General features: G+C 40.0%; 2 protein-coding genes across 6 annotated transcripts in view; both read left to right on the top strand.

The window, feature by feature from the left end:
* CCPG1 (cell cycle progression 1) overlaps positions 1-13,476 on the top strand; it is a 75,473-nt gene that overhangs the window by 54,754 nt on the left and 7,243 nt on the right. The window contains exon 13 of the transcript XR_003993317.1: positions 11,698-11,870. The gene's annotated coding sequence lies outside the window, so the exon portion shown is untranslated. The remainder of the gene's footprint in view (positions 1-11,697; positions 11,871-13,476) is intronic.
* Positions 1-13,476, top strand: part of RAB27A (RAB27A, member RAS oncogene family) — a 36,103-nt gene that overhangs the window by 15,384 nt on the left and 7,243 nt on the right. For 4 of the 5 annotated variants that reach the window (XM_030498447.1, XM_030498449.1, XM_030498445.1 and 1 more), the window contains one exon: positions 11,698-11,870. In XM_030498447.1, coding sequence (XP_030354307.1) covers positions 11,718-11,870 — 153 coding nt within the window. In that variant the 5' untranslated portion in view covers positions 11,698-11,717. Of the gene's footprint in view, positions 1-6,693; positions 7,142-11,697; positions 11,871-13,476 lie in introns of those variants that run through there. The other variant, XM_030498448.1, reaches the window with a different exon arrangement.

The following is a 13,476-nucleotide window of genomic DNA, read 5'->3' as shown; positions in this document are numbered from 1 at the left end:
TAGCATGTGGTACTGCCCCCCTTTCCCTCACCATACTCACAGTGGGTCTCAGTATATTTGCTTCTTTCCAGCATGTCTTTTGTTCACAGCACTATCTTAAACAAAACATCCTTAGTAATTAAGCATGGTAAAGACAAACTAGGAATCTATTTCAGATGGGATTCTTTAAACATGCTACTAAGAATGGCATCAAGGAGAAATTGTAATTTATTTGCCTTTAAAAACATAAAATGAAAAAATAAAGATGATAAATTCTGAAACTATGCAAAAGTTAAAGAATGAACTAAAAAAAAAAAAAAAAAGTAATCTTAAAAGCAGTTAATGGAAAAAGACCTGGAACAGATCCTAGTAGAATGAGGGAAATAAACTCTAGTCTAAGGGAAGTGGAAAGAGCTTTTTAAGGAGAAAAAGTTTAGAGTAACTTTTCTTTGGTCTAGATGTTTGAATTCATAACTAGGAAACAATATAGCTCCTGCTTCTGAATTCTGTTTAAACACTGTGTCATGGGAATAAAGTTTCTTTAAAAAGATTGAGTTTTGATGTATTACAGTACAACTGTTGGTATAAAGAGAAGCAGAACTGGGATCTTGGTGAGGTGGGAATTCTCTCAGAGTGAGTGGGTTGGTGTATGTTAGCATAGCTCCACTAACGGCACTGCGGCTGTACTGATCAGTGCTAACTGAGATTTTCTTTTTTTCACATACTGAGTTTGTTTTTACTGAAATCTCATTGCTGGCTTTTCATTTCCTTCTACTGGAAATCATATGCACTGATTCAAAATCAAACCAAACACTGCGAGCCAGCAGCTACTTTAATGAGTCTTATCAAATAGAAACTGTTGTTGGACAGTACTATTGCATACTCTGAGTTTCTTGTGACTCGTGCACAGAAGTGTGTAGCTGAATGGACTCTTCCATATCTTCTTGCTCTTTATATCCCATTTTTCATTTCAGAGGTTTGATGCTTTTCTCAGTCATAATGTAGAACATAAAAACCTGCAAATTGTTACATGAAGTGGGTTTGTCAGTTTGCGTGAGACTTTCAGATTCTTCATAAGTATGCAGAATTTCAGACTTAGTGTTAAGAAAGCACAGTCTGAATCCACTGTGGTATGAAAACTACACACGTGTTTCCTTGACACCGTTTTCTACAGGGAACTTGCACTGCTTGGATCAATTGGAGCAGTCTGACTGGTGATTTATTTTCTTGGAAGAACTTTGTCTATTTTTTTGTGGACCTTGGGCTATAGAGGTGGTTGTTCTGTAAGCTCACTGCTGCTAAGCCATTTATTGCCTGTAGCAGAAACATTCTGAATAATAATTTAAATTTATTCTTCATTTAAATTGAAGACTCTTCTGGGGGGAGAGGTAGCAGATTGCCCGTTATTGTAGGTCAGCTAAAGTGAAACTTGAGGACACTATGTCTGCATGAAATGTTATGAAAGAATTCTGCAGGAAGGCATGAAAAGCTGGCAGGTTTCAGCCAGGGATGTTACTCTACAGCCATCTTGGTACCTTCCCTCGATCTGGGAATAACTAAAAAGAATAATATGGGCAAACTGTGGCATTAGGTTTGTGATTATTTTTGCTTTCCTTGCAGGGCTCGTGCATACTTCAAATGACAAGAATTAGTGCAAGAAAATCTAGTTTGCTGTGCTGTTTACCTGAGCAGTCATCACTGTATATCAGGATTTAACCAAAATTCATGATGTAGTATGGGATTCTGATCAGAGCAGTAAGATAAATAGTGCTGGCAAGTCAGGTTGAAAACCAGCAGGCTTTTTTGAATGGAAGCTTTGTGTTGTGCAGTTCAGCCTGCTTAATTGGTGCTTCTTTTGAACTATTCCTTCCCTGAGGCTCTGAAAAGAAAGCTGTGCAAGGATACGAATTGAAGCAAACATTTTGCCAAAGCACTGTTTGAATATTTTGGCAGACTGCAGAGCCTCAGCTTGGACACTGTTAATACATGCTGCAGTTCTGGAGCTGTTCAAGTGGAAGATTTGTTGACTTGTTGAAAGTATGGGCTTATTTTTCAATTCTGGTGGGGGAAAAAAGTAAAAATAACCCCCCAAAAGACCTATAGTTTTAGCTTTGCTTTGTTAGAAGAGTTTGAGTGATACTTCTGAGCCACAGCATGCTCCAAAATGACCATGTCTTGCTGTCACAGATCAAGATTTCTGTTTTGCTGTTGCACATTAGCAGCTTCCTGAATGATAAAATGATAGGACAGATTGGGTTGGAAGGGACCTTCAGGCCGTGGCCTGTTGAACACCACCTGGCTCTATTTCAGGCAGAAGTGGTAATCCCTTATGTAATGGACAAGTTAAATTATGCCCAGAATATTCTCAGCAAGTTATTTCTAGCCTTTTCATAGCATTTATGGAACATGGAAGCATCACATATGCTTGCTATTTCTGGACATAGTTACAAAACAATCCTGCCCAGTACTGTCTGAAAATTTCTCTCTCGGACTGTAGCTGTTACAGACTCTGAAATCAAAGGCTCAGTTCCTTTTTGAGACCTCTTAAGAGCATGTTATTCGTGACTGACCTATCTCTCAATTTCTTTGAAGTGTCATGCTGCCAGCCTGCAGTGCTCTGACTGTCTCTGCACTGCAGTGGTTACCAGCGTGATCTGACATAAGCCCAGTGAGTTCAGCACCTGCAAGAATGCTTCTGTCAAGATTCTTTTAAAAGTTTGGGAGAAGTGAATGCTAGCTGCGAGCCTCAGTTTTACCAGTCTAAATACATCCTTCTATCTCTGTCCACGTGCATCACAACTAGAAAAAAAAAGAAGTAATAACTTCTGTTGCATCTTCCAGTCAAAAACCAGAGTTAGCAAGGAACAGTTTACCTCCTGTAGAAAACAGGAGAAGCCGGTATTTCCCAATCCAAAGGATGAAAAGGTGCATTAAATTCTGCACGGAAATTCTTCCCTGCCTCACCCCTTTGTATGCTTGTCCACATCATGTTAGATGAATGATGCAGTTTCATAGTCCTATTTGTATCATATTTGTGTGGGGTTCACTTTTATCTAACAGTGACTAGGAGGTACCTTCAGGTTGTCTGTTGCCTGACCTTCTCCATAGACTTTTAATTGAGCTAATCACGATAATTTATTTTTCCAGACTGTTTCCCTCTAATGCAGCACATATGTTCCTAAGCTTGGCGGTGTGACCTTTTGGAGGCTCTGTCTGTCTGTGTCCTACAGAACAAGGTGGGAGGCAGCTGAGAACTTTCTTGTGCTGGAGGAGAGAGAAAAAAAGCTGCAGATATTTTCCTCTGGCTGTTTGCAGTGTGTGCTTTACCGGGCTTAAACAAAGAAGCTGGCCTGACTAATGTGTGTCGCAACTTACTGAATCACCCACATCGGCAGAGCATAAAATACACTTCATTATGAGTACACGCACATGCTTTCCCTGAGGTGTTGCTTCATTTATTCTGTATGTGTCACTTGCACACATGAAATTGCTTCCTTTCTCAGTTTTCAGATTTTTTACCCTTTCTTACTCCTTTTATTCTATTTTTTCCTGTTTGGAGGTGTTGCTGAATGAGTGGGTGGGCAAACTTCTGTGAGTATGACCAGCTTTTGTGGGTGAAATCCTGGTGGCTCCTGTGTTGAGTGAAAGAGTTGGAAACTGTAATCTATGTGAGACTGTCATTCATTATTCCTGAGCTCTGATGTGGGTCCCAAAGGGGTCAGAATTGTCACATCAAGGAAGAGTGCTGGGCATTGCTCTGAATTTTTTGTTTATAAGCTAGTGAAAAAGCATGGCATGTTAACTTGTAAGGCGTTGTGGCTTAAAGTATTTGTTAGAGGAACAGTTGAATGGTTGAGGAAGGAGTAAGTAGTATGGAGCTGTTTTAAAAAAAATTCTTCCCTTAATTTTTCTCAGTCTCCTCTGGAGTTGACTGACATGGCACAGATGTTTGCTTCAGTGCTACAACTTGAAAGCAACTTCTGATGCAAGTACAAAGAGGTAACTTGGGAGGCAAAAGCTCTTTCAGGAGGGAGACAGATCCTCTGAGAGTGTTCATTCTTATGATTCATCAGAGAACATTGTGAATCTTTATTAATCTACAGTATTTTCTTACCATGAAGCATGAAAATGTTAGAAACTAGCGAGGGAATAGAAATGGCCCTATGCTTTTGCAGAGAAGTTGAAACTGCCCAGAGATCCTTCTGTATGGGTGATGTTGGAGTATCACCTGCAACATTCCTGGTTTTATTTTCCATTTTTTTCCAGTTCCATGCTGCCTTTCTTTCCTTTATGTAACCAAGCCATTCTTTGAAATTCAGCTGCCTTTTCATTGGTTTATTTATGCTGAAATGCAGATGTAGTTGCAAAATTAACTGTTGTTTTCTTTTCTTGGCTTCTCCATTCCCAGTTTCCAATGGCTTTCTGGAAACAAAATCCATAATCTGCAGTTTCCCTGCCTGGCCTGTTGTGCAGGACTTTTGCCACATCTGCAGACCTGTTGCTTCACTTACCCTTTTGTGTCCTGTTCTGGGTAGGATCATGATTTTATGCCTGGCATCTCCCATTACAGCTCATTCTCAGAGTGCTTTGTGTGCTTGTCAGTTCCTGCTCTGCCAAAATTCTGCTGTGCTGGCAATGCTGACAGCTGGTGAAACATCCTACAGCACCTTCAGCTGAGAGAGAAGTCACATCAGCATTTGGAAGCTAAAGCCTTGCAGCCTATTTTTTTTTTTTTTTTTTTGCATTTATTTTTGCAGACTCCTTCATGTTTCCTGAGCACCTTTAAAATCACTTAGATCCTTCCAAGAAAGAGACAATCCTTAAACATCGATCCTACAATTCCTTAGAATTCCTCTGTAGTTGAAACTAAAAAGGTCATAATGGTAAAATGTCAAGTAAAGCAATTGAGAGGAACCAAAAGATAAATGCTCAGAGCAAGTGAAGTCTTCCTCTCAGTGGTCAGAGTAAGGGATGTTTTCCTTCTTGTTATTTATGTTCCAGAAAAGTCCCAGAAATTGCAAAAGGGTATCAGTAAAGTGTTTCTTTATTAACACTCTTCTCCCAGTGTAACAGTTACTTGAGTTTATAAAGAATAGTTGTCACAATTTGTTTCTATTACATCTGTACATATTTGGCAGCTCTTAGCCAAAGGCACTTCTAATAAAGAGTTTAACTCTCTGTCCTCTGTTTCGGCAGAGCTGGCAAGTGTCTGATAGTGACCAGTTCTGCAAGCATTGAGGTGCTACTGAAGCCTTAGAGCAGGGCGAGGCTGTTTGCTACGCTTCACCCACGCTAGGCAAGAACGTGGCGATTGCTTTGCTATAGTGTGGTGGGAGTGCTGGTATGACAGGATTAGTACATTTATGCCTTTGAGGTCCAGATCACTTTCCTGGTGCTTCTGCTGTAACAGATCAGGGGATGTATAAAAAGCTATTGAAGTTGTTTAAGCCTGTGTAGTGCCCAGGTGAGAAGCTTTTTTAGTATGCATTTACTTGCTCTTTCAGGGTGGTCAAACCTCTACAAGTGAATTATTACCACGTACTTGTATTGACACAGTGACCATCAAGAGACCTGCAGTACCTTCCTTTTCTGCCTGTTCAGGATTTGGACTCCTCCCAATGCCCATGTCAACTTCCATCATAAGCACGCAGCCTCAACTTCTCTTTAGGAGTAAAGCTGTATTTGGGGAAACCTTCATTTGCAAAGCATTTTTTGAACTCCAAATAGTACTGACTTTTTCATGGTATATTTACAAATATGGCTCAATTACGTATGAATACAGTGGAACCTTCTTAAGCTGACTCCCAACTTTCTCACCTACTGCACGCTGCTCTTGCTATGTTAGGTGCCAAAGGATGTAGCCCCGTCAGTGTGCTCCCTCTGTCCGTTGAGGACTGGATCTCTGTTGCAGGGGGAATATGCAGGCTTCACTGCAGCTTGACTCCTACCTATAGGACACAGCGTAGTGAATGTCCCATTATTACAATGGGGTCTGGTTTTCCTGAGCAAAGGAGGCAAGGCCAAGACGCAATTTGTCTTTGTCTGTAAGACCTACCTGAAAGCAGAGTGATACTTGCAGAGGGTGGACACTATTAAAAGTTAGCTATATCCCTTGAGCGTCTGCTGTCCATCCCCAGAAGGACAATGTAATGAAATCCTGTGGTATTTTAAAATATGGATTAATTATTGGTCTAATAGCTGTGTTTTGGCAAATCTGAATTAGTCGATCTCTTTAGAGTTGTGTGGTATGTCTCATCCTGTTAGTCACTGCCTTCATGGCTGGCTACACTGCAGATCCAGGAGCTGGCATGATGTGAGTCATTTCACTTGGTATGAGGGGGAAGAGTGGGCTGAGTCAAACAAATGGGTTTATTCGAGTAGTTTCATACAGAACAGTGGCTTTTTTGCTCTTGTGGGGGCTGGCTAGGTGGTGTAGTATGGGGAGGACCACTCCCTATTCCCCAGAAGCTTCCTCTGTTAAGCGTGTATTGCTTCTCTGTGAAATGGGGTGGTGTTGCAGGTGTGGTCTGAAGTCATGTCAGCTGTAATACCTTATGATCCAATCTTTGCCAAAGACTAATATTTCTCTTCTTTGGAAGTCTTATGGTAAACAAGGCTTTCACCATGGTACCATGGAGCAGCACGGTGTCCTCAAGTCTGTGCAAGAGAAAGAGAAAGAAACCAGCAGTTTGCATTAGAGACTGGTGTGTCCTCCTCACACCTGTGGGAGAAGGATGTAAAGCTGTGAACAGAACTGAACAGCTGTGATCCATATACTCCATCATTAATACGTTTTTGTATGAAAACACTTGTTAGGAACAATGTAATTTTACTAAGGCGTGTGGGTGATTGAGCAGATACTTTAGATCTGCTCTTTAGGTACGTCATGCACAAACCTCTTCTGAAATGCTGTTTGCCTCTAGGCATAAATAGGACATGTGAACTCTGTAATTGCTTCTCAGCCATGCTGTCAGGCAGCACCCTCCTTAGACATGGAGGCATGAGGCACACCTCTCTATCTCTGGGCACCCATCAACATGAATGCAAACAGGTGACACGTAGGCCTCTTGGCTGTGTGCTAAAGAGGTGGTGCTCGAAAAATACTCCTAGTGGAAGTACTCTCTCCACTGTGCCCTTTACTACTCCTTTAGCAGAGTTTGGGGTAAGTGGTGTATTTTACTTTAAATTGATGTGCTTGAGGACTGTCTGATCAGGAGCATGTTCAGTTTTACAGGTTTTTTCCCTGCACATGTGTACATATTTTCATTTGCAGCTCAGTGCTTGTTGGTTTTTGGTTTGTTTTGATTTCTTTTTTTTGGCTTGTGTTTTCATTTACTCAACTCTTCGTGCCTGCGTCCCTTTTCCTTCTCCCCTTCATCAGCTCTGCAGCAGCACAGGAATTGCATGTTTTGTGCAAGGCCAGTTCAGAAAGCATATTTCCTGTCTCCATACTGCACAGAGGAAATCCTGCATGCCAAGTCAATTTCCTTAATTTATACAGCAGCAACACTACCATAGTCTTGAATGTTTTATCACACCATAGGGTTGTGATATTAGTATCCTGGAGGCAAAAATATGAACCTTCTAATGCTGATGCCAGTTGATGTGAAAGTACCTTGGACTAGGAAATCCACTGAACAAGAGGAGCACTTGCTTTGCAGAGCATCCCTTCATGGCAAGGCACGATCTGGATGTGTGTGTATGTGGAGGCTGCAGAGAGGCAGGCTGTACAGGCACAGCTTGAGTGATGGCTGTGTCGGTCCTGTCAGCAATGGAAAGGGCCAGAAGAGTTTTCCCAGCACTTGCTCGTGGTCCCTGTCCATCTGCATGCTAGGCAAGTGCAAAGCCAGAGCTGAATTTGATTTAAGAAGAGGTCTACAAAATGCAAAACCTTGTAGGGCTTGATGTGGGACCTAAGACTGTGTCCATCAGTGAATTTTTTCAGCCAAAGAGTTCTTACTCTTAGAAGCAAGATTTGTGAGTGATCATTCTAAAATGAATTCAGATTTTTTACTTTTGGTGACCTGATGAAGCTTAATTGTATCATAAATGTTCTCTGATTCTTTTCTACCTCCCACTTTCCTGATACACAAGTTATAGAAATATGGAAGGAAAGACTGGACAGTGTGAAGCTATAAAGTAACAGGACCATGACTTAAAAACTCCACAACAGTTTTTGCTATGTTTTCACTTTGCTGTGAATATATTCTTATTTGTTATGTGGAGCTGGATTTACCTGAGCACTAGGACTACAGGTCTCGGAAGTAGAGGGTGGAGATCGCTTTCTAAATATTTGTACAGGGAGGAGGACAAGGCTTGAAACTGCTCTGAAAACAGCTCTTTGCATGTCTCCAAGGATAGGGTAACTGTGCAGGGTTTCATAAGAACCACTCCCTGGAGATATTTGAATAATAAATTGACATTATGGGGTGCAGTGAAAGGTGTGTGCATTTCAAAAGTCAGAGAAGAAAATTTCCTTCTCGAGCAAATCCTTTAGAAGACATTTTAAGCCCTTCCTATGAAGGGCTCTTACTCATCCATCAGTCATTTGCAAGTTATATTTGTTACCAGCCATAGGGAGAACTGAGGTTCAGGTGGTCTGAATGATGTGGTATATTTGTCCAAACAGATACTCTACAAATCAGATATGATACTAGGAATACCTTTAGGCTTTACTTCCCCAAGGTCTGACCTCTCTGTTTTAAGTGGAGCTTTCACCCAGCTCTGGCCAGTGGAAGGCTGCAGCTGAACCCTAACAGTGTCTTGCAGCTCCAAGTAAGAGCTGTAGCGCTCTTTCTTCCTCTGTAAGGTCTTGCACAGGGTGCATGACAAGTTAGTTTTATTACAACATAGATAAGCAGTGATTAGGTAGCACTGTAATTGGTATCTGTTATTAAAAATATGTTCTATATACCTATAGCTAGCTAACAAAGTACCAACAAGGCAAATACTTTTGTATAGGTGGGATGTCACAGTAAAAGATAGGAAGGTAGCTTGTGTTTGTATGATATACTCACTCTAAGATTTCCATTAAAGCCTTTTTAAGCAACAATTAATTAGGGGTATTGAAGCTGAAAGAATATGTACGTGAGTAGAGGGGGAGCTTACACAGCTTTTTACCCTTGGAGAAAATGAGGGCAAAACAAACACCATAGACAAGATGGAAGTCTAAATCAAATCCAGTCTTTAGTAAAATCCTCCTTGTTTGCTATTTAAAATACCTTTCCCTTTCTTCTAGTGCATTTCAATGAAAAGACTTTGTAGAGCTACAAGGTGGGCAGTCTGATTTTACTTTTTTGCTTTTTCCTTCCCCAACAGGGGGGAGGATTTAAAAAACAAAATCCCCTAAAACTCTTTTGCTGGTATGTGCGAGTGTGTCTAATGGATCAGGGCTTTTAATTTGTTCTAAACATGTTCTTATGTCAGCGTGTGGCTGCCTTTTCAACTTGCTCACTTGAATATTCTGCTATTTCGGACCTTTGTGGTGGATGCAAGTGTGCAGTTGTGGTGTATTTATGTAAAAAGCTCACTGATAACTATTATTGCAGGCTTTTTTGTTTCAATCTTTTATTCTATTCATAGAACCGTAGAATGGTTTTGGTTGGAAAGGACCTTGAGATCACCTAGTTCCAACCCCCCCTTTGCAGGGACATCTCACCCCAGACTATGTCGCCCAAGGCTCTGTCCAGCCTGGCCTTGAACACTGCCAGGGATGGAGCATTTACCACTTCTTTGGGCAACCTGTTCCAGCGCCTCACCACCCTCACAGTAAAGAACTTCTTCCTTATATCTAACCTGAACTTCCTCTGTTTAAGTTTAAACCCATTACCCCTTGTCTTATTGCTACAGTCCCTAATGAAGAGTCCCTCCCCAGCATCCCTGTAGACCCCCTTCAGATACTGGAAGGCTGCTATGAGGTCTCCACGCAGCCTTCTCTTCTCCAGGCTGAACAGCCCCAACTCTCTCAGCCTGTCTTCATACGGGAGGTGCTCCAGCCCTCTTATCATCCTTGTGGCCCTCCTCTGGACTTGCTCCAACAGCTCCATGTCCTTCTTACGTTGAGGACACCATTGAAGACACACTCTTATGTTGAGGACACCATTACTGAAAATCTTTGTATTAAAATATTCCAGTGGAAAGTAAATTAGCTATCTGTGGTAAGGTACTGTGAACTCTGTCACCTAAAACACCTTTCCTGCAAGGTTTTACTGTCATTGATGGCATAATCTAAGATGTGAGAAAGGGAGACTCAAAACTGGAAATGGCAAAAAAGCATCAGATGCTTTCCAGTGACTCTTCAGTTGGAGAATATTGGCATAAATCTGACCATTGTGTGCGTTTGATTGTGGTAAGTCCAGTTACGGCTAAATCAACTAATCACAGTTATGTTGTGTAACTAAGAGCATTACTAACATAAAGTTGAAGCTTTAAAGATTGTTATGGTTTTAGCTTAGTGGCAGTGATTGACACCCACTCACTTGAGGTACTGAGTTTGTTCCAAACCTTAAGCTGTGAGTTGATATTCAAGAAATGAATTGGTGTTTTGCCATTGATGCAGACTCCTGCAGTGTTTGACTTGAATAAAGTCAAAGCTAGTTCAAGTTACAAATAGTTCCATAATACTTACTTACAGTTGCACCACCAACTTTACTTTTTTAAATTATTATTTTATTTCATCATCTATCTTATCCTTTGTATCTATTTCCCTCCTTCAGAAGAGACAATGCCAGTTTTATGTTGCTTTTAGAATGGTTATTTTAGGCTTATCTTTTCATGTTCCTGTCTTTGAACACAACATAAGGCAGCTCTCTACTGTTTATTTTGGGGGAAGAGAGGCTCAGTAGCTACTCAACAGGAAAGTACTAGTGCACTTACATCAGTCTTTCTAGCATATGGGATATTTGCCAGTGATATTTGTTACTCATTCTAGCTGTTATTGCACTTCAATCAGACTATATTTAATAGGGTTCTTTTTTCAAAGGCACTAAAAGGATAGAGAGAAAACGTGTATGGGCCACAGGGAAACGTGTGTGGTGTTTAATGGCGACTGACGATCAAGATTTAGTTTAAATGATTAACTAGCATAATGATTAAAACTTTACAGGAGCAATTTCCACAGTTTTAAAACAAAATAAAAGCCATCACAACAACAACAAACCCAAAATTTTTCTTGGTTAATTTCCCTCTTTGTATGAAAAAATTAAAACCATTTTCAAGATTGAAAAGTAACTATTAATAGAAAATCATTGTCATTTTTATTTAAATGTAGTGGGCAGTCTGGAAGAAATATTTGTTTACTATATGTTAATGATGTCACAGTGAAAGTGAAATCAGAATTGCACTGCTGGTACGTTTAAGTAGCTTTGCCAGCTTCCATGCAGATTAAAAACAGTTCTGCAGTTCATGTTCTAGATGTCCTGAGCACTTTGACCTTGATTTTCAGTCTTTCCTGAGGAAGTTAAAATTGTGTGTTGCTTTCTCTTTCTAGTAAGAGGAACGTAATAAAATTAACTCTGTGCTTTTTCAGCCACAGCTGAATTTGATATTGATAATGGGCGTAACTGAGAGTTTAAGGTGAAACCGGTGTAAAAGAGTACAGAACTGGATCCACTGCTGGATGCTTTGTACTTCAAGTAGTGATTTGTATTTTAAACATTTGTCAAAAGAAGCCTTGGCAGAGTTGTTGACTAACTAATCCTTTTTGCTTTGCTTTTTAAGGTGTGTCCTGAATTCTCACTATGTCTGATGGGGACTACGATTACCTCATAAAATTTTTAGCACTCGGTGATTCTGGAGTAGGAAAGACCAGCCTTCTTTACCAATATACAGATGGCAAATTCAATTCCAAATTTATCACAACGGTGGGCATTGACTTTCGGGAAAAGAGAGTGGTGAGTTTTCACACATGCTGTGCTACTTTAAAATGGTATCTGGCTTGGTGATGGCTAGAATCTGGTTTTTTAAAATCTAACCTGCTAATCCTTACATGTAGGCATGCAGTCAATAGTTACTGTGGACTTAATCTTGTGACAAGGAAATGATTTAATTTTACCTGGTTATTTTTGTCATTGCGTGTTGTCCCCTCTATTTCCCTCAAAGTTAAAATAAGAAGGGCCAATACTAAGCAACCATTTCTTACTGCTCAGCAAGTGTTGATGAGTGTACCTACTCTGTGAGTTGTGCTCATAGTACCTGGAGTAGCACTTTTAATTGTTGAACCCTCTTCATAGGGAAGGATTGGACTGTAGTAAAAGTGTTTCTGCTGCTTGTGAACTCAAATGGGTAGTGAACAAAGACTGCAATGTTGATTTTTAAAACAGTTTTAAAACCTGTGAATGAAATGGGATAGCACGATACGTGGAGCTGAACTGACTTTCTAAGCAGCTACCACTACCAGAGAAGAATTGTGAAAAATCAGGTAGTAGATGGTTTGTTTTTTCTTTTAAAACCTGTGAATTGTTATCAAACCAGGGAAGTGTATTTTTGATAATAAATTGAGCACTGCATTAGGATAACCAATTGGATGTGGGTCCTTACTGCAGTGAGAAACTGATTCAGCACAAGTGGTTTTCAATTCTATGTAAAAGTATTAAATGCCTTTTAGTGTGGTCTGATGGCTTACCAAGTGTCCAGAAATCTGGATAGTGTAATGAGCATTGTGCAGGCTGGCTTTTGATGGATGACATGCACCACAGTAGTGCAAAGAGTAAATATCTCAGTGAAATGCGAAACCGATCTTTTGAATAAGTTAGTGTTCCTTTTGCGGGATACTAACCATGGTGTGTTTACTTGATCAGCATATTTGATAACTCAGGATAAGATTTAGGTTTCACAACCTGAATCATATAATCCACAAAGTCAGCAAGTGTATGTGTCTCTAAAGATAAGATAATGAGAGTGTTACAAACATGGGTACAACAGCAGTTGAAGGTAAAGAAGACGACCTAACAATTAGGTGTTCTAAACAAGAAATTAATCTATTTTTATCTGATCCTTCCAAAGCTAACAGATGCCCTTATTTATATTTTCATGCTGAGTAAACACTTCAGCCTTTATTATTATCATCCATTTCTGCTTTTTAAGCTAACGATATGATAAGATCTACCCTCAGCTCTTTTTCAGCAATCTTTTGGCAGCTAAGACGTCATTATGAGTATATTCGGTTTGCTAATAAGGTTCCGTAGTGGTACAAGTGTACTGCCTGGTTGCAGGATACCATTGTTGCTTTCTTATATTTAAATTTGAACACAGGATGAAAGTAAAACAATTTGATACAAGATAACAGTTAAAAATAGAAAACAAAAGTATTAAAATTAAGCTTGTCTAATGAAACTGTTTTCCAGTTTCACTTTTACCCTTATTTTTAAATATTCAGTTGGATGCAAAATTAAAATGCATCTCATATTACTTTTGTCTTATAAAGCAGATGGATTGAGTTGTACTTGGTATTTTTGCATTGACAGTGCTAGTTTTGCTGCATTTAGTGGCTTAAAATGT

The sequence above is a fragment of the Strigops habroptila genome, chromosome 9 (genome assembly GCF_004027225.2).
Source record: "Strigops habroptila isolate Jane chromosome 9, bStrHab1.2.pri, whole genome shotgun sequence".
Classification (NCBI taxonomy): Eukaryota; Metazoa; Chordata; class Aves; order Psittaciformes; family Psittacidae; genus Strigops; species Strigops habroptila.
Note: the sequence above shows the minus strand (reverse complement) of the source record. Positions and strands in the feature narration are given on the sequence as shown.